Source organism: Nelumbo nucifera, chromosome 5, assembly GCF_055504915.1.
Source record: "Nelumbo nucifera cultivar China Antique chromosome 5, China Antique-T2T, whole genome shotgun sequence".
In the NCBI taxonomy this organism is placed as follows: Eukaryota; Viridiplantae; Streptophyta; class Magnoliopsida; order Proteales; family Nelumbonaceae; genus Nelumbo; species Nelumbo nucifera.
In genome coordinates this window covers 35,712,258-35,730,668 of record NC_142653.1, presented here as the reverse complement: position 1 = coordinate 35,730,668, position 18,411 = coordinate 35,712,258, and the positions used below count along the sequence as shown (strand labels likewise).

Here is an 18,411-nt window from a genome sequence, read left to right as displayed (position 1 = left end):
GATTGTGCATCATCAGTATCCAATCTCCCAATATTGGTTAACGATTCTTTCATTTTATGGGTATAGAATCTCTTCCTTCGATTTGGAAGTTACCTTTTATTATCACATATAAAATCGGATTATATTCAGGCTCTATAATTTCTTATTTCATAGTTGAAGTTCCTCTTCTTCCAGTATTTCATTTTGTACAAGTCGCTATATCTGATCATGGTGTCCCGGGATTGAATGTTTATTTCATTTTTGTCTCCTCTTCCCCAAATCCAGCTAGCTTGTTATCTTTCTTGTATGATCATACAACAAATTCTTATGGTGGCCAACCTTCACCCTCAAATTATTAAGCACTGTTTTCAAAATCGGACCGGAAAACCGGGAACCGATCATATGACCGGTTCCATTTTCCTCTAAAACCATTTTTTTCTCAAAATCGTTGATTTTGGTCAGCAAATCGCTTTTTTTCTCAAAATAAAATTTTCAATTTATTTATTTATTTTTTTTATCAGAATAGACTGACCACTCGGGTCGAATGGTCGGACCGTTCGAACCGATAACTGGACCCCTGACCAGTTCGGTCACCGGTTCATTTTTAAAAACCATGTTATTAAGACTGTTTGTTTACGATACAAATATATAACTGGGTAAGTATGCACCCGGTTCAGTTTTGTACACGTTTATTTATGGTGGAAAAATGTTTTGCAAATCGAGTAGATAACTACAAAGTTTGCTTTGAAAAAATCGAAGCAAAATTTGCTCTTATCGACAATCCTTTTCCTCTAGGAGCTTCACATTGCCGGGATCTGAAGAGAACGAGATCCTGGTGAAGGGCGGTGGGCTTGGTGATGGTTTCTCCGACGATCTGCTTGTAGCCAAAATAAATCAGTGACTAGGCTTCAAATTCGGTTTCATCAACTTGTATATTTGGTGGTTCTAAATGTAGATCTAGTAATTAAAATTAGCTGCAAACAGAGACAGTGATATAATTCTGTTCAATAGTTTGAATCTGGATTGCTATAATTGTTATCTTTGTTCGGTTTATTTCCTTCTCTTTTCCTGTTTAATTCTGTTTTTTCTTTTTGGAATTCTGGCATAAAAATTGATTTTGATCTAGCTTAAAGCAGGATCTTTTGAGCTAAAATTTGAGATCCTGTTGAAAATTTCAACCAAGATGTTCTCTATTCCCTTGTTACTTTCACTTTTATTCTTCCTATTTCTTTTTTATTTCAGACCAGAATTCAGACTCAAGTAGGTATTGGAAAATTTCAACCATGTTACTAAACCAGAATTTTTTGCATTTGTAACATTCATACTTGCATTTGCACCTTTACCAAACGCAGCCTCGATAAAAATGATACGAGGCATAGTAACCTTGTTCATAACAAACTTTTCAAAGGTTCTAACTTTTAATTCATATAAGAGCAAGGAAAAATCTATGATGCAGAAAAGATATGATATGAAAAAAGTTTTGATCAATTAAAATCTATTCATGAATTTTGATAAATAACACTTGATACCATATTTGTTATTTCAATTTATTGGTCAGCTGTTTTTCCCATATTATAGTCAAACCCAAAAATCTTTCTACCAAATGGAGATGAATATAGGTGTGATCATTTTCAGCCCGGTCCAGGTCTAGCCTGGGCTTGGTCCGGAATCAGATCCGGAAATTTTAGATCTCCTAGGCCCAATACTTCAAGCCAGGCCCGGGCTCACCCTGCCACAATATAATGATACATAATGTATATATACTTGTAAACATATTTATATATAACATATATTGTATACGGTGTAGATTACACATTACAGTACAACCGTCCCCCCTTCCAGCAAATCCAGAAAAAAAAACATAACTGTTGGAGACACTATTTTTTCTACTCTGGCTGTTGGAGACACTAATGTGTAGAACTGTACATGACGAGTTGGAAAGAAGAGATAATCATACGGTAGGTATGAGCCCAATAACGGAGACAAAGTAATGATGGGAACACAAGCATAAAAAGGAAAAAGCAAGAAAAGCTAAGAGTGGACCTACATAAATAATCAGTATGACCTGATGTATTCCCACAATCTGAACCATTTGGCCAAATCAATCTTCAAGGCGAGACTTAGACCCATTTGATGGTGTTTCCTGATCATTCTATTCCAGAACAAGTGGGGCTAGTTAAAGTTAAAGAGGTGGTCAAAACCAGTTATGGGTCCTGGCCTCCTGGGTAGATTTTGCCTTAGGTATGGTTTATTTGCTAGTTTTCATGGTCCACAAAGGGAGCCTAATGCCGCCTCTACGTCATGGTTTATTTCCTAGTTTTTTGAACTGTTATTGGCCCGGACGGTTGGACTATTCATCCTGATAACCATTCAGGCAATCAGTTCCGTTTCATCCGTAACCTGGTCCTTAGTTAAAAACTGTTGACTTGGTCAATGACCTATTGATCTGAGTGGTCGAACCATTAACTTGAATAATTCGGACAACGGTTTTTTGTCAGTTTTTTTTATTTTTTATTTTTTAAGTTAGAATGAACCCTCTATTCAAACCGGATGGTCGAACCGCTGACCTGGAAACCGGTGGCCAAATCGGGTCCGGTCCCAGGTCGGTTTTAAAACATTACTCCATGAGATGGAAAACTTCAAGTGAGAGCCTTTACTTGAAACTAAAGCACTTCAGAAGCGCGTAATAATTATTAAGAAAAGTCTAATATGTAACAGAAAATGAATATAACACAACAATATTCTTGGTCTTTTATTCCATACAAATCACTCCAAATTAAATGACCAACAAGAGGCAACAAGAATTCTCACAATTTGGATGGATATAAGCTTTTGGCAGCTTTAAGAACCCACATACACATGATCAAACTTCAATCACGGCTTGTGATCAAGACGGTGGTGACTGGATTCAGATGATGCTGCTCCGTCCTCAAGAGCAGGAGGAGGAATCCCCATGGTTGTAACATGCGAACCTTCGCCCACCCTTTCGTTCTTCTTAATTTCTTCTTGTATATGCACATCTTCTTCGACGGATAGTACCACAGTTTGTGCACCATGTGGACCCGGTACTATGGCTTCTTGAATCTTAAGATGTTCATCAACGTTTATAACTTCAGTTTCTTGAATCATCTTCTTTCTCTTCTTCTTAAGAAAGCAACAGAGAGCAGCCGGTAGGAATGCGAGGAAGAAGAGACCACCTAGTGAGACAAACACGACGATTATAACGGTGGAATGGTGTCCTGATGGGGGCGGTGGAGGTGGAACAAAATGAGGAGGTGGTGGAGGTCTTAGTGGAGATGGAGGAGGAAATGAGTGAGGTGGTGGAGGTGGGGTTGAGTGAGGAGGTGGTTTTGCTGCCGGAGGTGGAGTTGGAGGTGGTGGCGGATGGGGTTGGTTGGGTGGTGCCACCTTTGGAGGGGGTGGAGGGGAAAAATATGGGAAACTATTGTAGTTTAGAGTGGGAGCCATACTTCTATATGTGGAAATATTGAATTAATTTGATGAATGATTTGTGTCAAGAGATGGAGAAGATGATAAGTGTGTCCTCTATTTGTACTAGCTAGGTGCCGAGGACTGGACGATCTATGAACTCCCAAGTTTCACGTATACTACTAGTTACTTGATTCACATGCTAAGATTTCCATGGGTTGTCATTGATTGCATTCAAATACACTTCTGAAGCTGCTTCAAGTTTCCCACCAGTTAAATAAACAAATGAATCTGTCTCTGGCTGAAACCTGTACAACATAATTTAGAGAGGAAATGAAAGAAAAAAATTACTAAAGTAATGTTCTTGACAGGAAAATATATAAACCATTTAGGAAGATGGGTTACCAAAATCTTATTTGCCGGCTAAGCTCTCTTGTTTCAGTTATTTGGAGTGATAGCATGGTCATATCCTTACCTTAAAGCAGGTTCTGTTTCCTGCTCACATCAGCAAGCTACAGATGTTGTCACGATTCAAGGAGACTTCAGTCTGGATTATGATAAAAATAATGTTGACACATGGAACCAGTCATGATCAACGTTTAAAGTATATTGATCCCACGATTGTTACACCCATCTGATTATCAACACCCGGATGCATCCATTCCAATTCAAGTACCTTTGAAATTCATTGTTTCTTTCTTTTGTTCTTTTTTTTTTTAATTTTCTTTTCTTTATAATCCATTGCTGTGAGAGGATCAAACACTGGACTTATTACAATACAATCTTCTTTTTCTTTTGAATAGGCATACACCCGAATCAAATCGGATGAGCCAGAGTAAGCCATATAAATCGAACCTGATAGCTAGTCCGATTGATACTAGCAACTGGACCAGGCCAATCCAAGCACCAAGTTGATATAAGTATGTGACACAGGGAGAGATGACATCCCCCAGACCCACCACACAACGCTGAGGAGATGGAGACTCCACCATTCCACCAACGAAATCATCCTCTTCTTCGACCTGAGACTTGCTGCATATGGAAGTGGATCTTGAGGTTTTATGGCAACAAGGTGCCTCCAATGGAGTATCCTTTATTGAACCCCACTCATTTTAAAATTGAATCACAAATTGTTCACCAAATAGGAATGAACCATACACTCTTTCCTGGTAAAATGCCTAGACCATCACCATTCATCCAAATGCAACTGTAAGATTGCAAGAGTCAGCTGCTCAGGTGAGTGGTGACACATCTCCTCCAGAGTCTAGTCACAGATATCAACCCAATAGATACATATTTAATGGATTCGGTGGGTTGGGTCATGGGTTACCAATGGATAACCATTTTAAGTATTCCTTGTCTCACTCTCCCATTCACTCTGCAACTTCTGCCTCTCATCTTGCATTCTTTTTCCTCAATGACAGCAAATTATCTCACCTAAGAAACAGTGCGTAAACCCCCGACTGCATTCTGCATCTCATCTATATCATGTAGATGATATGGTTGTATCCCAAATCGTATGTTATTTTATGACACTAAGTTCTGAAGCTGCTCCTATCTTGACATCATATAAAAGACTAACTCAAGTCATGATCTTTTTAATCAATGACGTGGGTGGGCTACAGTCCGGTTTCCATAAATGAATAATAGCACAATCTCCAAACAATAGCCATTGGAGATAAAGGATCGTGCACTATACCATCAAGTCTGTCTAAATAAAGAACTTTTGTGCATTACTTTGACCTATATGTGCCACATGCATGAGAGCTTACCATGCCGGCATGCCCCATGATTCGTCCTTATAGCCATTGAGTTAGGTTTCACCCATTTGATTTTTATTAAAATGAGTCACTAATAAGTTGGTATGTGAAATAAATGGATTGAAGCCAAAAATGAGTCCTTATAGCTGGCGTGGGGCATTATGATTGGTCCCACAGCTCAAAACACAGCTATGAAGGCTAATCCATTCTCAAGCAGTTAACAGTATGCTTCAAAGACTTTTTTTGAGATTGGATTATCTCAACGCAATAGCTATTCTGCAGGCTGTGAAACCAACCAATAATAACGCTCCGTACCAGTCATAAATTACATGGGGCTCACAATTGTATGTACATTAACGTGTTCAGCTTATCTGAATTACCTTTTTTTTTTTTTCTTTGGTACCACTCAGTTAAATTTGGAGCCTGTTTGGGAGGGCTTCTTTGTTGATTGAAAAGCTTCTGAAAAGCTACCAAAACTAGTTTCACCGGAAAGTCGATTTCTCAGCTCAATGACATTGTTTTTCTGGCTTTCCGGGGTTTCCACCAAACACAGCTTCCTGGCTTTCCATGTGCGTCCTAACTTGCAATGCCAAGCCGCGGCTGCCTGCTGGAAATCCCTCCCAAACGGGCACTCAATCTTATCAACCCGAACCACAAGCACTCAGCCAATGCAACTTAAAAACTTCTGAAAATCCACAAGAGAGCAAAATCAAGTGGTTTATTTGAATATTGATCAAAGGCAGCGCCCTAATCAATAAATACATGCAATATATATATATGTAAAACAAAAGAATAAAAAACATCTTCGTCGATCAAGACTTATTAGATCCAATTCAAGTACCAGGGAAGTTTTAGAAATCAGCAACCTGACCATTTCCTTAATACCCATCCTACTCAAAAATAGCTTAGTTCTTCAAAGTTGTCACATGCCTCAGAAGCATGTGGACGACATCCTGAGAGATCCTTGTAGCTTCTGACTTTAAGTGTTGAATCTTGGCTTGAGTCTCTTTCTCAAGGCGCTTTACATTAGCACCTGAATCCCCGCTAGTCTGTTTGGTGATCACAGTTAAAAAGGAAAGAGAAAATAAAGTAGCTTGAGTTAAGATGAAGAAGACAATTCAGAGTACAATGCAACAAAAAGTTACTGCAGAAAGGTGAACTCAATCAAGGATCAATAATGTTTATCAGTTTATGTATCAAGGTGGAACCTATCAACTCAGATTTTTAAAGGTTGCAAGTCAAAGCGAAAGACTTGATGCAAGGAATGTTCATGGTGAAATAAGCCATGCATGTCCTAGGATTAATCAACCTGTCTGACATAATGACCTCATAAGTAGATACTTATTGGTATTTCATTTTTACCTCTGCCACTTTTTTCTGAAATTCAGCTTCCATGTGACCACGATATTCAGTGATCTCTTTATCAGCTTCATCTTTGGCCTGTTTTAGTCTACCCATTTTTGCTAAAAGCATAAGCCATAATGCACAAGAAACAACGATTAGTATACCTCTCGTGATGCAACTCAAGGTTAATACTTATTACTTAACGTAACAAAATGGCAAAATAATTTTATCCATTCTGCTAGTTGGTCATTTGTGAAGGAGAATACATGATTCAGGAAACTTCCCCTCACCGCCCTCTACTCATGGGAAAAATTTCAGCATAAAGCTCCTTTGTCCTTATGCCAAAGGAAGCCTCTGGCAGAATCTTTATTAAAGAATTGAAATTTTGGACTGCTATTGTAATTCAGGCTCAGTTTGGATAGAGTACAGATACAAATGTGTACAGTGCAAATACATACAAAATATAAGGTTTTGCACTCTACATACAAAATAATTTTATCCAAACTGAGCCTCAGGGAAACTCCAATACAAGGTATAGAGGGGAGTTGGCACATAGCCAATCTAGATGTCCTTATCTCTGGGTGGTTTGAATCAGCCACAGAGTTATACCATGTAGCAAGAAATAGGTAGCGTTGTCTAGTGAACTTCCCTTATCGGCCCAGAATCCCAAATTCCTAATACAGGTTCCAATTTTCCATGGGAAATTCCGCAGCATCTAAATACCTCAATAAAAAGTGGTTTGTGGCAATTACTTGCATCTTGACTTCTCATGGACTACCTTTTTCATCCCACTTGACAGTTTTATATTTCATTCTGCTTCTATAACTGGTATCTGAATTTTGTTCCAAATAAATGATACAATAAATACAACTATTATACCATTTAATAATATTATAACTGATATAGGGTTAAGTACACTGCAGCTCAATGCAGAATTCTGAATTACAACCCCCCATAGTCTACTAGTACCCCCCCCCCCCCCCCATATAAACCGCATCCTGCCTGTGGATTTGGCATCAATCCATGGTCAGGGTGGGGCTAAAAAATTCTGACCTGGACTGATAAGTCATTCTCCCTTCGTTTTTTTGGTATTACATATTGGACTTGACAGGGGATCAAAGGGTGGGGACAGAGCAGGGTGCACATGAAGTCCAGTGACCCTACAGTTAGAGGTGTCAATTGGACTGGATTTGGTCCAACCTGATCCAGTCCAATGTGAGTCCACTTTCATAAAAGTGCTTTTGTAAAAAAGCTTTCGTAAAAGTACTGTTATAAAAGTACTTTCATAAAAGTGCTTTTATAAAAGTACTTCCGTAAAATTGCTTTTGTAAAAGTGATTTCGTAAAAGTTCTTTCATAAAAGTGCTTTCGTAAAAGTGCTTATATAGTACTTCCATAAAAGTGCTTTTGTAAAAGTACTTCTGTAAAATTGCTTTTATAAAAGTACTTCCATAAAAGTTCTTTTGTAAAAGTGATTTCATAAAAGTTCTTTCATGTAAAAGTACTTTTATAAAAGTGCTTTCGTAAAAATGCATTTATAAAATTGCTTCTGTAAAAGTGCTTTCATAAAATTACTTTTATAAAAGTGCTTTTGTAAAAGTGTTTTCGTAAAAGTACTTTCATAAAAGTGATTTTATGCCGACTTCAGTTTTAATCAGTTTCAAATTGGACAAGGGTTTGGCCTCATGATCGAATAATTGAAAATTTGGTTTAGATCCAATTCAGACCAATAAGAACATGGACCAATTTATTTTGGATTGGCCTAATCCAATAATTATAATGGGCCATTCAAATCAAATTTAATAAGGTTTGGATCAGATTGGATCCAATCCAAAACCGGTCGATTGACATCCCTACCTGCAGTTGTGGGTTTGATCCTATGCCATCATATTCAGAGGGATGCCAACTAACCATTCAGCTACTGGGCCATCGGCATAACTGAATTTTCTTTTAAGTTTTGTATTACAACTTTAACTTCAAAATAAATAGCACATTAATTACTCTCATTTATAACATATTTTCACCTCTCATTAGGTTTTGGTACTCCTCCCTTATGCTTTTTTATAGTGAAAGAAAAAAATATATTAAAAATAAAACTGAAGAAGTATAATAGATGGAAGAGGTGACAAGGTAGCACCCCAATACCAGATCTTACAAAACATGACTAATAGAGTTAAAAAAAAAAAAAAAAAATACATTTCATTGCAAGTAAGATTCTGATGCTATCTCCAATGTAGACCAGAAAGCAGATCCAAAGTCCATTGGTTGACATTTGCAAATTCTGGATGTACTTGAATCCACTCAATAACTATATTTCCTATTTATGGGTGTACTCCCTTATGATACACCTTTTATTGATGGAAAAAAAATGGATTTCGTTAAAATACATTTTTTCTACAAAACTGGGGGAAAAGGATAAACAGAGGGCATAGTGAAAGATAAAATAGGTAAACGGTAAACTTTTATAACATTCAAAAGAATTTGATGAATTCAATGTTGATAATAATCTAATTGGTAAACCTTTGTAGTCCTCCAAATGCCACACTTTTTATTAATGGAAAAAAATGGATTTCATTAAAATATATTTTTTCTGCAAAAATGGGGAAGAAGGATAAAAGGAGAGCATAGTGAAAAAAATATATAATAGGTGAACCTTTTATAACATTCAAAAGAATTTGATGAATTCAATCTTGATAGTCATTAGATAGGTAAACCTTTGTGGTCCTCCAAATGCCACATTTGCCATGCCATGCTCCAATTAATACCCAAACCATATCCATGTAACACAAAAATCTAGAAGTGTATAATATTCATTGATGTCTAAGAGATACATGAAACTTTTTTCCAAATAAAAGAAAACAAGTATTCCACATATTATCCAAGTAAGAACAATGACAGCTGATCCTAGTATCCATGTTAACATGTCTAATTCATGCATATAATGTTAAAACCTCTGAATAACTGGAGTTATCTGATATTTATATCTAAACAGTTAAACCTACCAAATAATCAATTAATGCACAGACAGATAAGGGTGCATATAGATAATACTGATGATTATCCAGATATAAATAAGCTATTACCATTTCTGGCAGCATTGACAATGCATTGAGCTTCTTGTTCTGCAGCTAGCAAGAGCTGAATTCCACCTTGGCCCCTGTTGGCATCCATTCTTTCCTGCAATTACTGTAATAAATCCAAACAAGATTAGCATAACCAAAGAGCACATGAGACCAAGAAATGCAACCGTTGCAAAAAGACCATCTTAGTCCAGTTTTGCTGCAAGAGCAATGAAACTAGAATATAATTGGGAAGCAGAATTCCAGCCTGGTCATTTGGTCAAAATCCAACAATCCAGGAATCTTTCACATGTCAAATTAATTGGGAAGGACTCTCATGTTCCTCACCCCACCCTATATTCTTGGAACAAATTTCAACCCAAAAGTCGTTGCTGAACAGGTAAAATAAACTCTTTTTGGGTTTCATTTAAATTAAAATTTGAAAATATGGTGGGTTATATTTAACCAGGAAACAAAACAGCAATACAAAGTAGGGTATACAGCTGATATCAACTGCACAGTGCATATATGACCGATGGTCAGAATCTTTACGTATTAATGAGATGTGATATATTCTGTTGGTCAGACTCTATAATGCTATTTCATAATAAACTAAATAGGGAGTAATCAGTGGCAATCATCATAATATTTCCCCATCTCTACAAAAAAAGAGAGAAGAGAGAGATGATCTCAAAAAGCATAGGGACTCTACAGGATGAAAATCACAAACATTTCATGTTCAGAACGGAAATTGGATCGATTAGCTTACGCATGCAGAGAGAGAGAGAGAGAGAGAGAGAGAAGTTTTTAAGTTACTAAAATAGGTACCTGTCCTAACCCAGCAGTCCCAGCCCATTTAATTGATCCAATAGGTGATTCAACACAATTCCAAAATAAGTGGGTTAAGTGGGGACTTGAGTCAGAAATTGCCACCTCCACTCCTATGAGCTCAACCATCTAAAACAAGGAGAATCTATTACTCTAAAACCAGAGAATTATTAGAAACCTAAGTGCAGATTTTAATAATTAATTCTAATTTTCAAGACCCATGCAAGTGGAATTGCCATTAGGAGTGGAGGACACCAATGTACTTTATGTTCTTCTCTCCCTTTTTGTCCATTCTCAATGTACTTTATGTACTGCCATTTTTCTTTTTATTCAGTTGAAGTAATTGATCTGGAAGAAATACTAGAAAGGTCTTGACAAGTGGTTGGGTCATTTTGGTCCCTGCTCTTTCTTGAACTATACCTATTCTTGGTTCTTGAATTGATAAAGTTCACAATTACCAGTGAAAAAAAAGTAGACTGTGGATTTTTCTTATCTTAAAGTATGCATCTATAATTTCTTTTCTTTTTTCCTTTCTCTTTCCGATTGATAAGACACAACTTCATGGATCTCTGAGTAGATATTTATGACTGAAAAGTAAGGGCAGATGTTACTCAATCTGCATGCTTTTCATCCTTTTTACAACGATTTAATTGGGTAAGATTATGCATGCTTCTAAATTGTGTTTTCATACCAGATGAATACGAATACCTCTCAAGTTTAATCCAGTGTTTCAAGTATTCTGTTTTGTATTAAGATTTCAGTTAGATTTCCCAGAAATGCATTTGACAGGAATGGGATTATGGGCCATGGATATTTAAAGTTGTAATTCTCTTATTTGGTTCTCAGAAACCATGTGAATGAAATTATTCCATTTTGGGTTTCTAATAACACTAAGGCATAAAATATTGTCTAACACGGCAACATTACTTCGAATAATAGCAAACCATTAGGTGATGTAGTATCTTTTTGGATGCAGGTCATTAGGAAAGTGGGTATTCTCTTTATGGGTGGAGAGGAATTTTCCAGGAAAGCATTTATGGGTTTAGAAGAAAAAGAGCAAATTAAAATTCATGATCATAGCTGCAAGGAGCTTGTGTTTGCCAATGGAGAAGATTCTTCAGACAAGCTAGACAAGTAAGGAGTTTGAAGTTGACTTTTTTGAAGCTTATTGTAGCTAAGGTGCTAGTGCTACATAGTAGTGAGTGAAGATTTAGTTTGGAGATTATGGTGTATCAGGTGGTTTCTGGCAGGTCTGTATTTGAGCAAAACTTCATTGCCAAAGCTGTTATTATTCCTTTCTTTATCTTGTTAGGACTTCAACTTTGAATTTAGGTTGTTGTTTGGGTTGAGTGTCAGGGCTGTAGTTTGAGCCGTGATGATAAGATGAGCTCGGATCTCCTACCCACGCCTACCTACGCCTCATTACAGCTGTACATTGAGAATATCTCCCATGTTTGCTTGTTACCATTCATGGGGAGATAATGTGCAGTCCTAGTTCATATGGGTAGGATTCTTGTGGGCAGGATATCTCAATTCTGATAAGATTGGGGATGAACCTGTTCTTTTGGAATTTGAATTTTGCTTGTGTTTTGTGGGTGGGAGATTGTTTCAGTTCTTGTCGGGGCCACAATGCTCATATATTACTTGTATCCTTTTCTTTTTCATTTTACCAAAATTTCATTTATCGTAAAAAAATTTAGCAAGGGTTTTAAGAACATAGTTGATAGTTCTATTCTGTATTAGCATATCAATAAAAAATAAAAAAGAATGAAATAATTTTATTCTGTTATTTGCAAGCCGTTCACTCCCAACCTTGAAAAAAAAGTTCTTATGGAGTATGATCTGATATGAAGGATCTTTCTTCTGAGTATCTGATATGAAGGAATTTGACTATTTCGATCTCGATCTCAATGATACTGATACTGATAAAAGGGAAATAGCATTATTTGGATTTCCAGCAGAAGTTCCCTCTTTTAAGTAATGATACAAAAAAAGCATCCATCGCCCAACATCCACCATCCACCATAGATAAGATGAAACAAGCATACAGAAAAAGATCATATTGATCATATATGTGAAAATAGGAAAAAAGAAAACTCTTTCATCCTTAAAAAGTATTACATAAAGAAATGCGATCATAAATCATACAAGAAAAAAAAAAAACAAAATACGCATCAAAATGGCCATTGAATTGGGGATTTAAAGAAACAATAAATGGCAGATAAAAGAGAAACACAAAGATTGTATCTTTCTTCCGGAAAACTCAAAAAAGGAAAGAACATACCTATGAATTGGAGAAGAATGGTGTATTAGCCGGTCTGCCGGTGTATGACGAATCTGCTTGCTTCTAAGTTCTAAAGTTCTAACTCTTGGATTGGGCATGAAAAGCAGTGGATCCAGTGTTGCTTACGTATCAAGTTTTCAGTGAACGTTGGTGTTTCGTCCTTGTTCATCAGATGGTTGAGGATTGATCAACTGCCCCCGTGGCTTTTGGATCATCAGATGGTTTCGTCTGGCGGTCTGGGTCCACCTTCTAACCCATAGGTCCCACCTATGATCCAGTCTACAACGTACAACTGTCCACTTTTAACCGGTGAACTCGGATTCAGTCCCCACCAAAATCGTGCTTACACAGTCACACCGTCCTAACAGCCCCATGAAAGTAGGAATGGCAACGGGGGGCGGGGCGGGGCGGGGCCGGATCGGTAACCCGTCCCCAACCCCAAATTCAAATGCCCCGCCCCCCTCCGTCATTTTTGTATAATCCGCACGACGACACGTGAGCCGTGTCAGGCCCGTCACGATTGTATAAGCCGTGTTAGGCTTCGGTTTTAGGTCTGCGGGCCAGGCTGGGCCAATAAAGCACGATCGAGCGGATTGTGCCACGTGCGACCAATGTGCCAGCACAACACGATTGAACGGGCCATGCTACTCATGGCCCGCATGCCAGCATGGCCCAGTCTATGGCCCGGCCTAACATGACCTATATATATTATTTATATATTTATATATTTATATATATATATATAATATATTATATTATATAAATTATAATTATATAATCATATATAGTATATAATATATTAATAAAATAAATAATTATTTTTAATTTTATTATACTAATTTATTTAACTATTGTATATATAAGCAATTGTATACATCAAAAATCATATAAAATTAAAATTCTAAAATTTTTTCAATTTTTAAATAAATAGCTTTGATCGGTCCATGACCCAACCTCGCCTAAGGCTTGGCCCATGGAACAGCCCAACCCGTGGCATGACATAGACCTACACGGCTTGGGCCGTGGTCCGTGCTAGGCCGACCCCCCAAGTTATCCTAGATGAGGGCGGCATGGCCTACACTTTGCGCAGGTTGTGTTGTACCGGCTCAACATGGCCCATCGATTAATGATAAAAAAAATCTTAAAATTTTAAGGTTTGGAGAAACCCAAAATCCCATAGAGACAAATCAAATTACCATCTTTACATTATATATAGGGAAAATTCCTGATCAATACCTTGTACTTTGGCTCAAATGGCAATTTGGCCCTCGAACTTTAAAATGTGGCAATCCAGTACCTACCGTTAACTAGTCCATTAATCAGCTGTTAAGTGACATTTGAAAAATCAAACATGCCCTTCAAATGCCATCTAATTCTCTTTATCAACCATCCAAATGTTGACAAAAAATTGAACAACCAAATCCTAACCTCTTCTATTCAAAAAAGTTGGTGAATGTTTAAAAGAATATAGAATAGGCATCTAAAAAATTAAGATTAGCACAAACACCATAGGAAAATTTTGACTCAAGGCTATGTCTAGTTTGAAGGAAAAAGTAGGGAAACCTTTGTAAAAATAGGAAAACCTTTCCCTACCTAAATGATCTTGCCAGGAAAAATTGTGGTTGTTTGGGAAAAAAAATAGCCTGCACTGTTTGGAAATTTTCTCAGCATGACATGTTACCCTGTTCAGTTCTTTGCTTGTCTTTTGGCTAAAAGAATATTGGTCACAATTATTCTTTGCCCCACACCTACGATAATGTGTCATACGCAAGGAGCTACTAAACAGCTCTAACTGCTTTCTCCAAACAGCCAAAGGTTTCGTTTTAATTTTTTTTCCCCTTTTTTTGACTTTCCATGTGCAAAGGTGGACACTATTTTGCTGACCAAACAGTTCCTAAAGAGCAAGAGTTCAAAGAGGATGCAAGAAGTAGCTTCTTGGACACTCTTTTGTTGTCTTGAAATTTTTAATTAAGATTCTGTTTGTTTTCAAACAAATCAGAGAAAAATTTTCATGCCAAATGTGTTAACTATATTTTCCCACTTTTATTATAAAAAAACTTTGTTTTTTTCTTGTGTTTTACATCAAGACAAATTAAAAGGGGCAGAAAAACAAAGTTTCCACCATAAAATAGCTGGAATATTTTAGTCTTAAAATTATTCCATCCATTTTACTTAAAACAAAAAATAGCCGGCCTAAGGAAAGAAGCTAAAAAGGAATTAATTAAATTATTACTTAATAAAAGAGGATGATTATAATAATTGCAATAATTTGTTATGTGAAGCAGTTATGAAGCATTTTGAGTTAAAAGCATCCGATTATCCAAATTTGGTGTTTCAATTGGGTCCAAATTCTAACAAATAACTCAGCGCAACTCAACTAAAACTTTATCTATTTATCTGTTCCAAAGCAATCTATGCCAAAGGATGAACCAAAGAGCCAAAAGTTCCAGTATAACAGTGTTCCAGTTCGATAGCATTGGATGAGTATTGCTTGACCCTAGAGGTGTCAATGGACCGGTTTTTGGTTGAACTCCGTTTAAATTAAAATCAATTTGGATAGATTGAATGGACCAAAAAGACATTGAATTGGATCAGTTCAGATTTAATAGTGTAAAATATTTATTGGATTGGATTGGACCTGGTTCATCTACAATGGATTTATATTGGAATGGGTTAGATTGAACCAATATCTGGTCTAAGGCTTAAAGTATTGATACGTATCAGCCCGTATCAGTTGATATGTATTTGTGCCGGTGGCTTCCTGATATGCTCTTATAGAGATTATATCGAGTCAGCTACTAGTTCAGAGGGTAGTCAGGCCTTAAATCAATCACTCTGAAAAAAAAAGTAAAACATAAAAAAAAAAAAAGCACCGGCACAGGCCAATACGCTGCAGCATAGCGGTCTATGTTGATATTTAGAACCTTGATATGGTCCATTTGATAGAATATAAAAATACAGGTGTCGATGGATTTAGATTAGAGTGAAGTCTATTTATCCCTAATTAAAACTAATTTTAACAAATTGGACCAGACATTGATGTTTTATACGTGGCACTTTTTTATTGGATGTACAGAAAGGTCTTCAGTAACCATTGTGCAAGAAATCCGAAATCCGGACTCCCCTACTTGATCCAACTGCTCCGAATATAGCCAGAGTGTTGTCTTGCCTCCTGGTACCAAAACCGAGTCTTAATACGCACTGAGAATGAATCTACGTGGATACTACACTGATGGTGGGTCGCAATCCTCAGAACATGAGAAAGGCAAGGGCGCCCTTGGCGGCCCATCCACCGATCCTGTGTCGGGATAAGAAGCGACGGCACGTACAGTGGTTGAGACTTGAGATGATGGTCAAAATGTATTTCGCTTCCTTTTCCATCTGTCCCTCGGTTCTGTTTATCAGCAACTTAATTTGATGAAGGAAGATGAACACAATGCAGAAACCTTCCAACCTTTATTCCATCAGATTATTCAAACGAACTTTGTAACAATGAAAATTTTCACAATTTGAAATTATTGAGTACGTACAAATCAATAAATGGTTGAAGATATAGACATTTAATAACCCTTGGACACCATGCACACTAATAATCTGTAGTCAAGCTTTGTGTTATGAGCGGTGATGACTGGAACCAGAAGAGGATGAGGAGACGTCTGAAGCATGAGAAGGGCTCCCCACAGACTTCAGATGCAAACCATGACCGACCTTTTCTTTCTTGATTGCTTCTTGTACATGCACATCCTCCTCAACTTTTAGTACCATTGCTTGTGTGCCATGCGGACCAGGGACAATTGCCTCCTGAACCCTCGTATGTTCGTCAACATTTATGACTTCAGTTTCTTTGCACTTCTTCTTCTTCTTGGCAAAGCAACAGAGACAAGCAGCGAGGAATGCAAGAAAGAGGAGGCCACCAAGTGAAGCACACACAGCAATTACAACTGTGGAATGGTGTCCTGAGGGTGGTGAAGGGACAAGATGATGGGGTGGTGGAGCATATGGATGAGGGGGTGGTGGTGGTGGTGGTTGATAAGAGTGTTGAGGTGGCAGTGAAAAGGGTGGTGGTTGATAAGAGTGGTGTGGAGGTGGTGGTGGTGGACTGTAGGGCTGATGAGGTGGTGCCACCACTGGGGGAGGTGGAGACTTGTAGTAGGCAGGAGGAGGTGGAGACTTGTAGTAGAAAGGAGGTGGTGGAGAAAAGTATGGGAACCCGTAAGACATTTTGTTTTTCTGGTTCTGGACAAATGTAGATGATAATAGATAGATTTGTGTTGAGATGAAGATGGCATGTCTCTCTGTTCTATTTATATGAATTCCCATTATTATTTTATGCATGCACGCATCCTTATAAGGATTAGAAGACTTGATTTCCATGCTAAGGTTTCAAAGAGTTGTCATTGATTGCATTACACTTCTTGATTTCTCCTAATTGTCTCTTTTCCTACGCCTTAAGATACGGAAATTTATTGTTGTATGCTGTAGCCTGTAGGCATGTCAGCGGTCAGCCATGTGTTTAATATGCCTAGCAAAAGAAAAACAAAAACAGAACCTAGCCAGCTAGCGACCTTGATTAGTTTTTAGGGAAAGACGGTGAAAACAATTATTGACAATTTTAATACTAACTTATTAATAGTTTACTGGGATAATGGTCAGAACTTGACAAAAGATTGATAAAGCTATTAGTTCTTCCGAGTTCCGACTGACCATTTTCCACAATTATTTTAGGAGGCATTCTTTTTTTGGATTTTGAGAATGGGGAAATTTACCAAGAATCCCATGTTCATTTTTCAGATTAAATGTGGGGATCAGTGAAAGTTTATTTTCCAGGGTATCACTTACCCATCTCCTGGGTGGGTAGATAATTTTCCCACCTAGGAGAAAAGTTGCTAACATTTGAATGAGACAAAAATGCCCATTTTAATAATGGATTTTTATGACTAAAATGGTCATTACGTTATTTACCTAAGAAATAAAAGAACATGGGTAAATGCACTTACCCGGGTAAGTTTTTCCTTCCCAGGTAATTGCATTTACCCAGGTAAATAACTTACTGAAAAATGAACAGGGCCTTAGAGAACAGAATGGAAATAACATCTACTTAGACTGTGTTTTGTTTGGTAGGAAATAAGAGAAACAGAGTGTTGAAGTTCTCAAGGAATTTTAAAATCTTTGTTTAGTAACATTTCCTCCCTCAACTTTCTGTTTCTCTTATTTCCCACCAAACCAAACAATAACATAGCCTTCATTATTATATGACCACCTTCTTAATGAAAGCTCGGTACTTTCTTAATCATCCTGTTCAGGTCATTGACCCCCTGCAAAGTTTCTTTGTAGATTCTTTAACCTCTTCTGTACAGCTGTTACAATGTGCTGTCCAGTCATTAGATGCAATTGTTTTGACTTAGAGAAAGCAATGAAGATTTTTTTTAAGCTTTCGTATTTGTAGACTCTGGAGGTTCATATTCAGAAACTGGCTAGGGATTTCACTTATTTTTTATTGGGGCTAGAGATTGAACATAGTAAAGGGCAAATAGATGGTATGGTTTTTAGAAGAAATCTGGTTTCAATATTAATATCCAACCCAGAGGCAGACAATTAGCTCTGGATGTTTCATATTCAGAAATTGTTTAGAGATTGAACAATATCATGGTTGTTGGAAGAACTGTGATTTCAATCCAATATTCAGCCCAGAGACAAAATTAAACAAGACAAACAAAATCAACTAACCA

General features: G+C 37.2%; 1 protein-coding gene across 1 annotated transcript; it reads right to left on the bottom strand.

Moving 5' to 3' along the window:
- Nucleotides 1-5,868: 5,868 nt before the first annotated feature.
- LOC104589267 (V-type proton ATPase subunit G 1-like) lies at nt 5,869-12,842 on the bottom strand. The gene is made up of 4 exons (XM_010247526.3): nt 12,683-12,842; nt 9,595-9,697; nt 6,531-6,631; nt 5,869-6,217 (listed from the first exon to the last, which is right to left on the bottom strand). Exons 2-4 carry the CDS (start codon nt 9,680-9,682, stop codon nt 6,074-6,076), a joined length of 333 nt encoding a protein of 110 aa, XP_010245828.1. The 5' UTR covers nt 9,683-9,697; nt 12,683-12,842; the 3' UTR covers nt 5,869-6,073.
- Between the last annotated feature and the right edge of the window lie 5,569 nt (nt 12,843-18,411).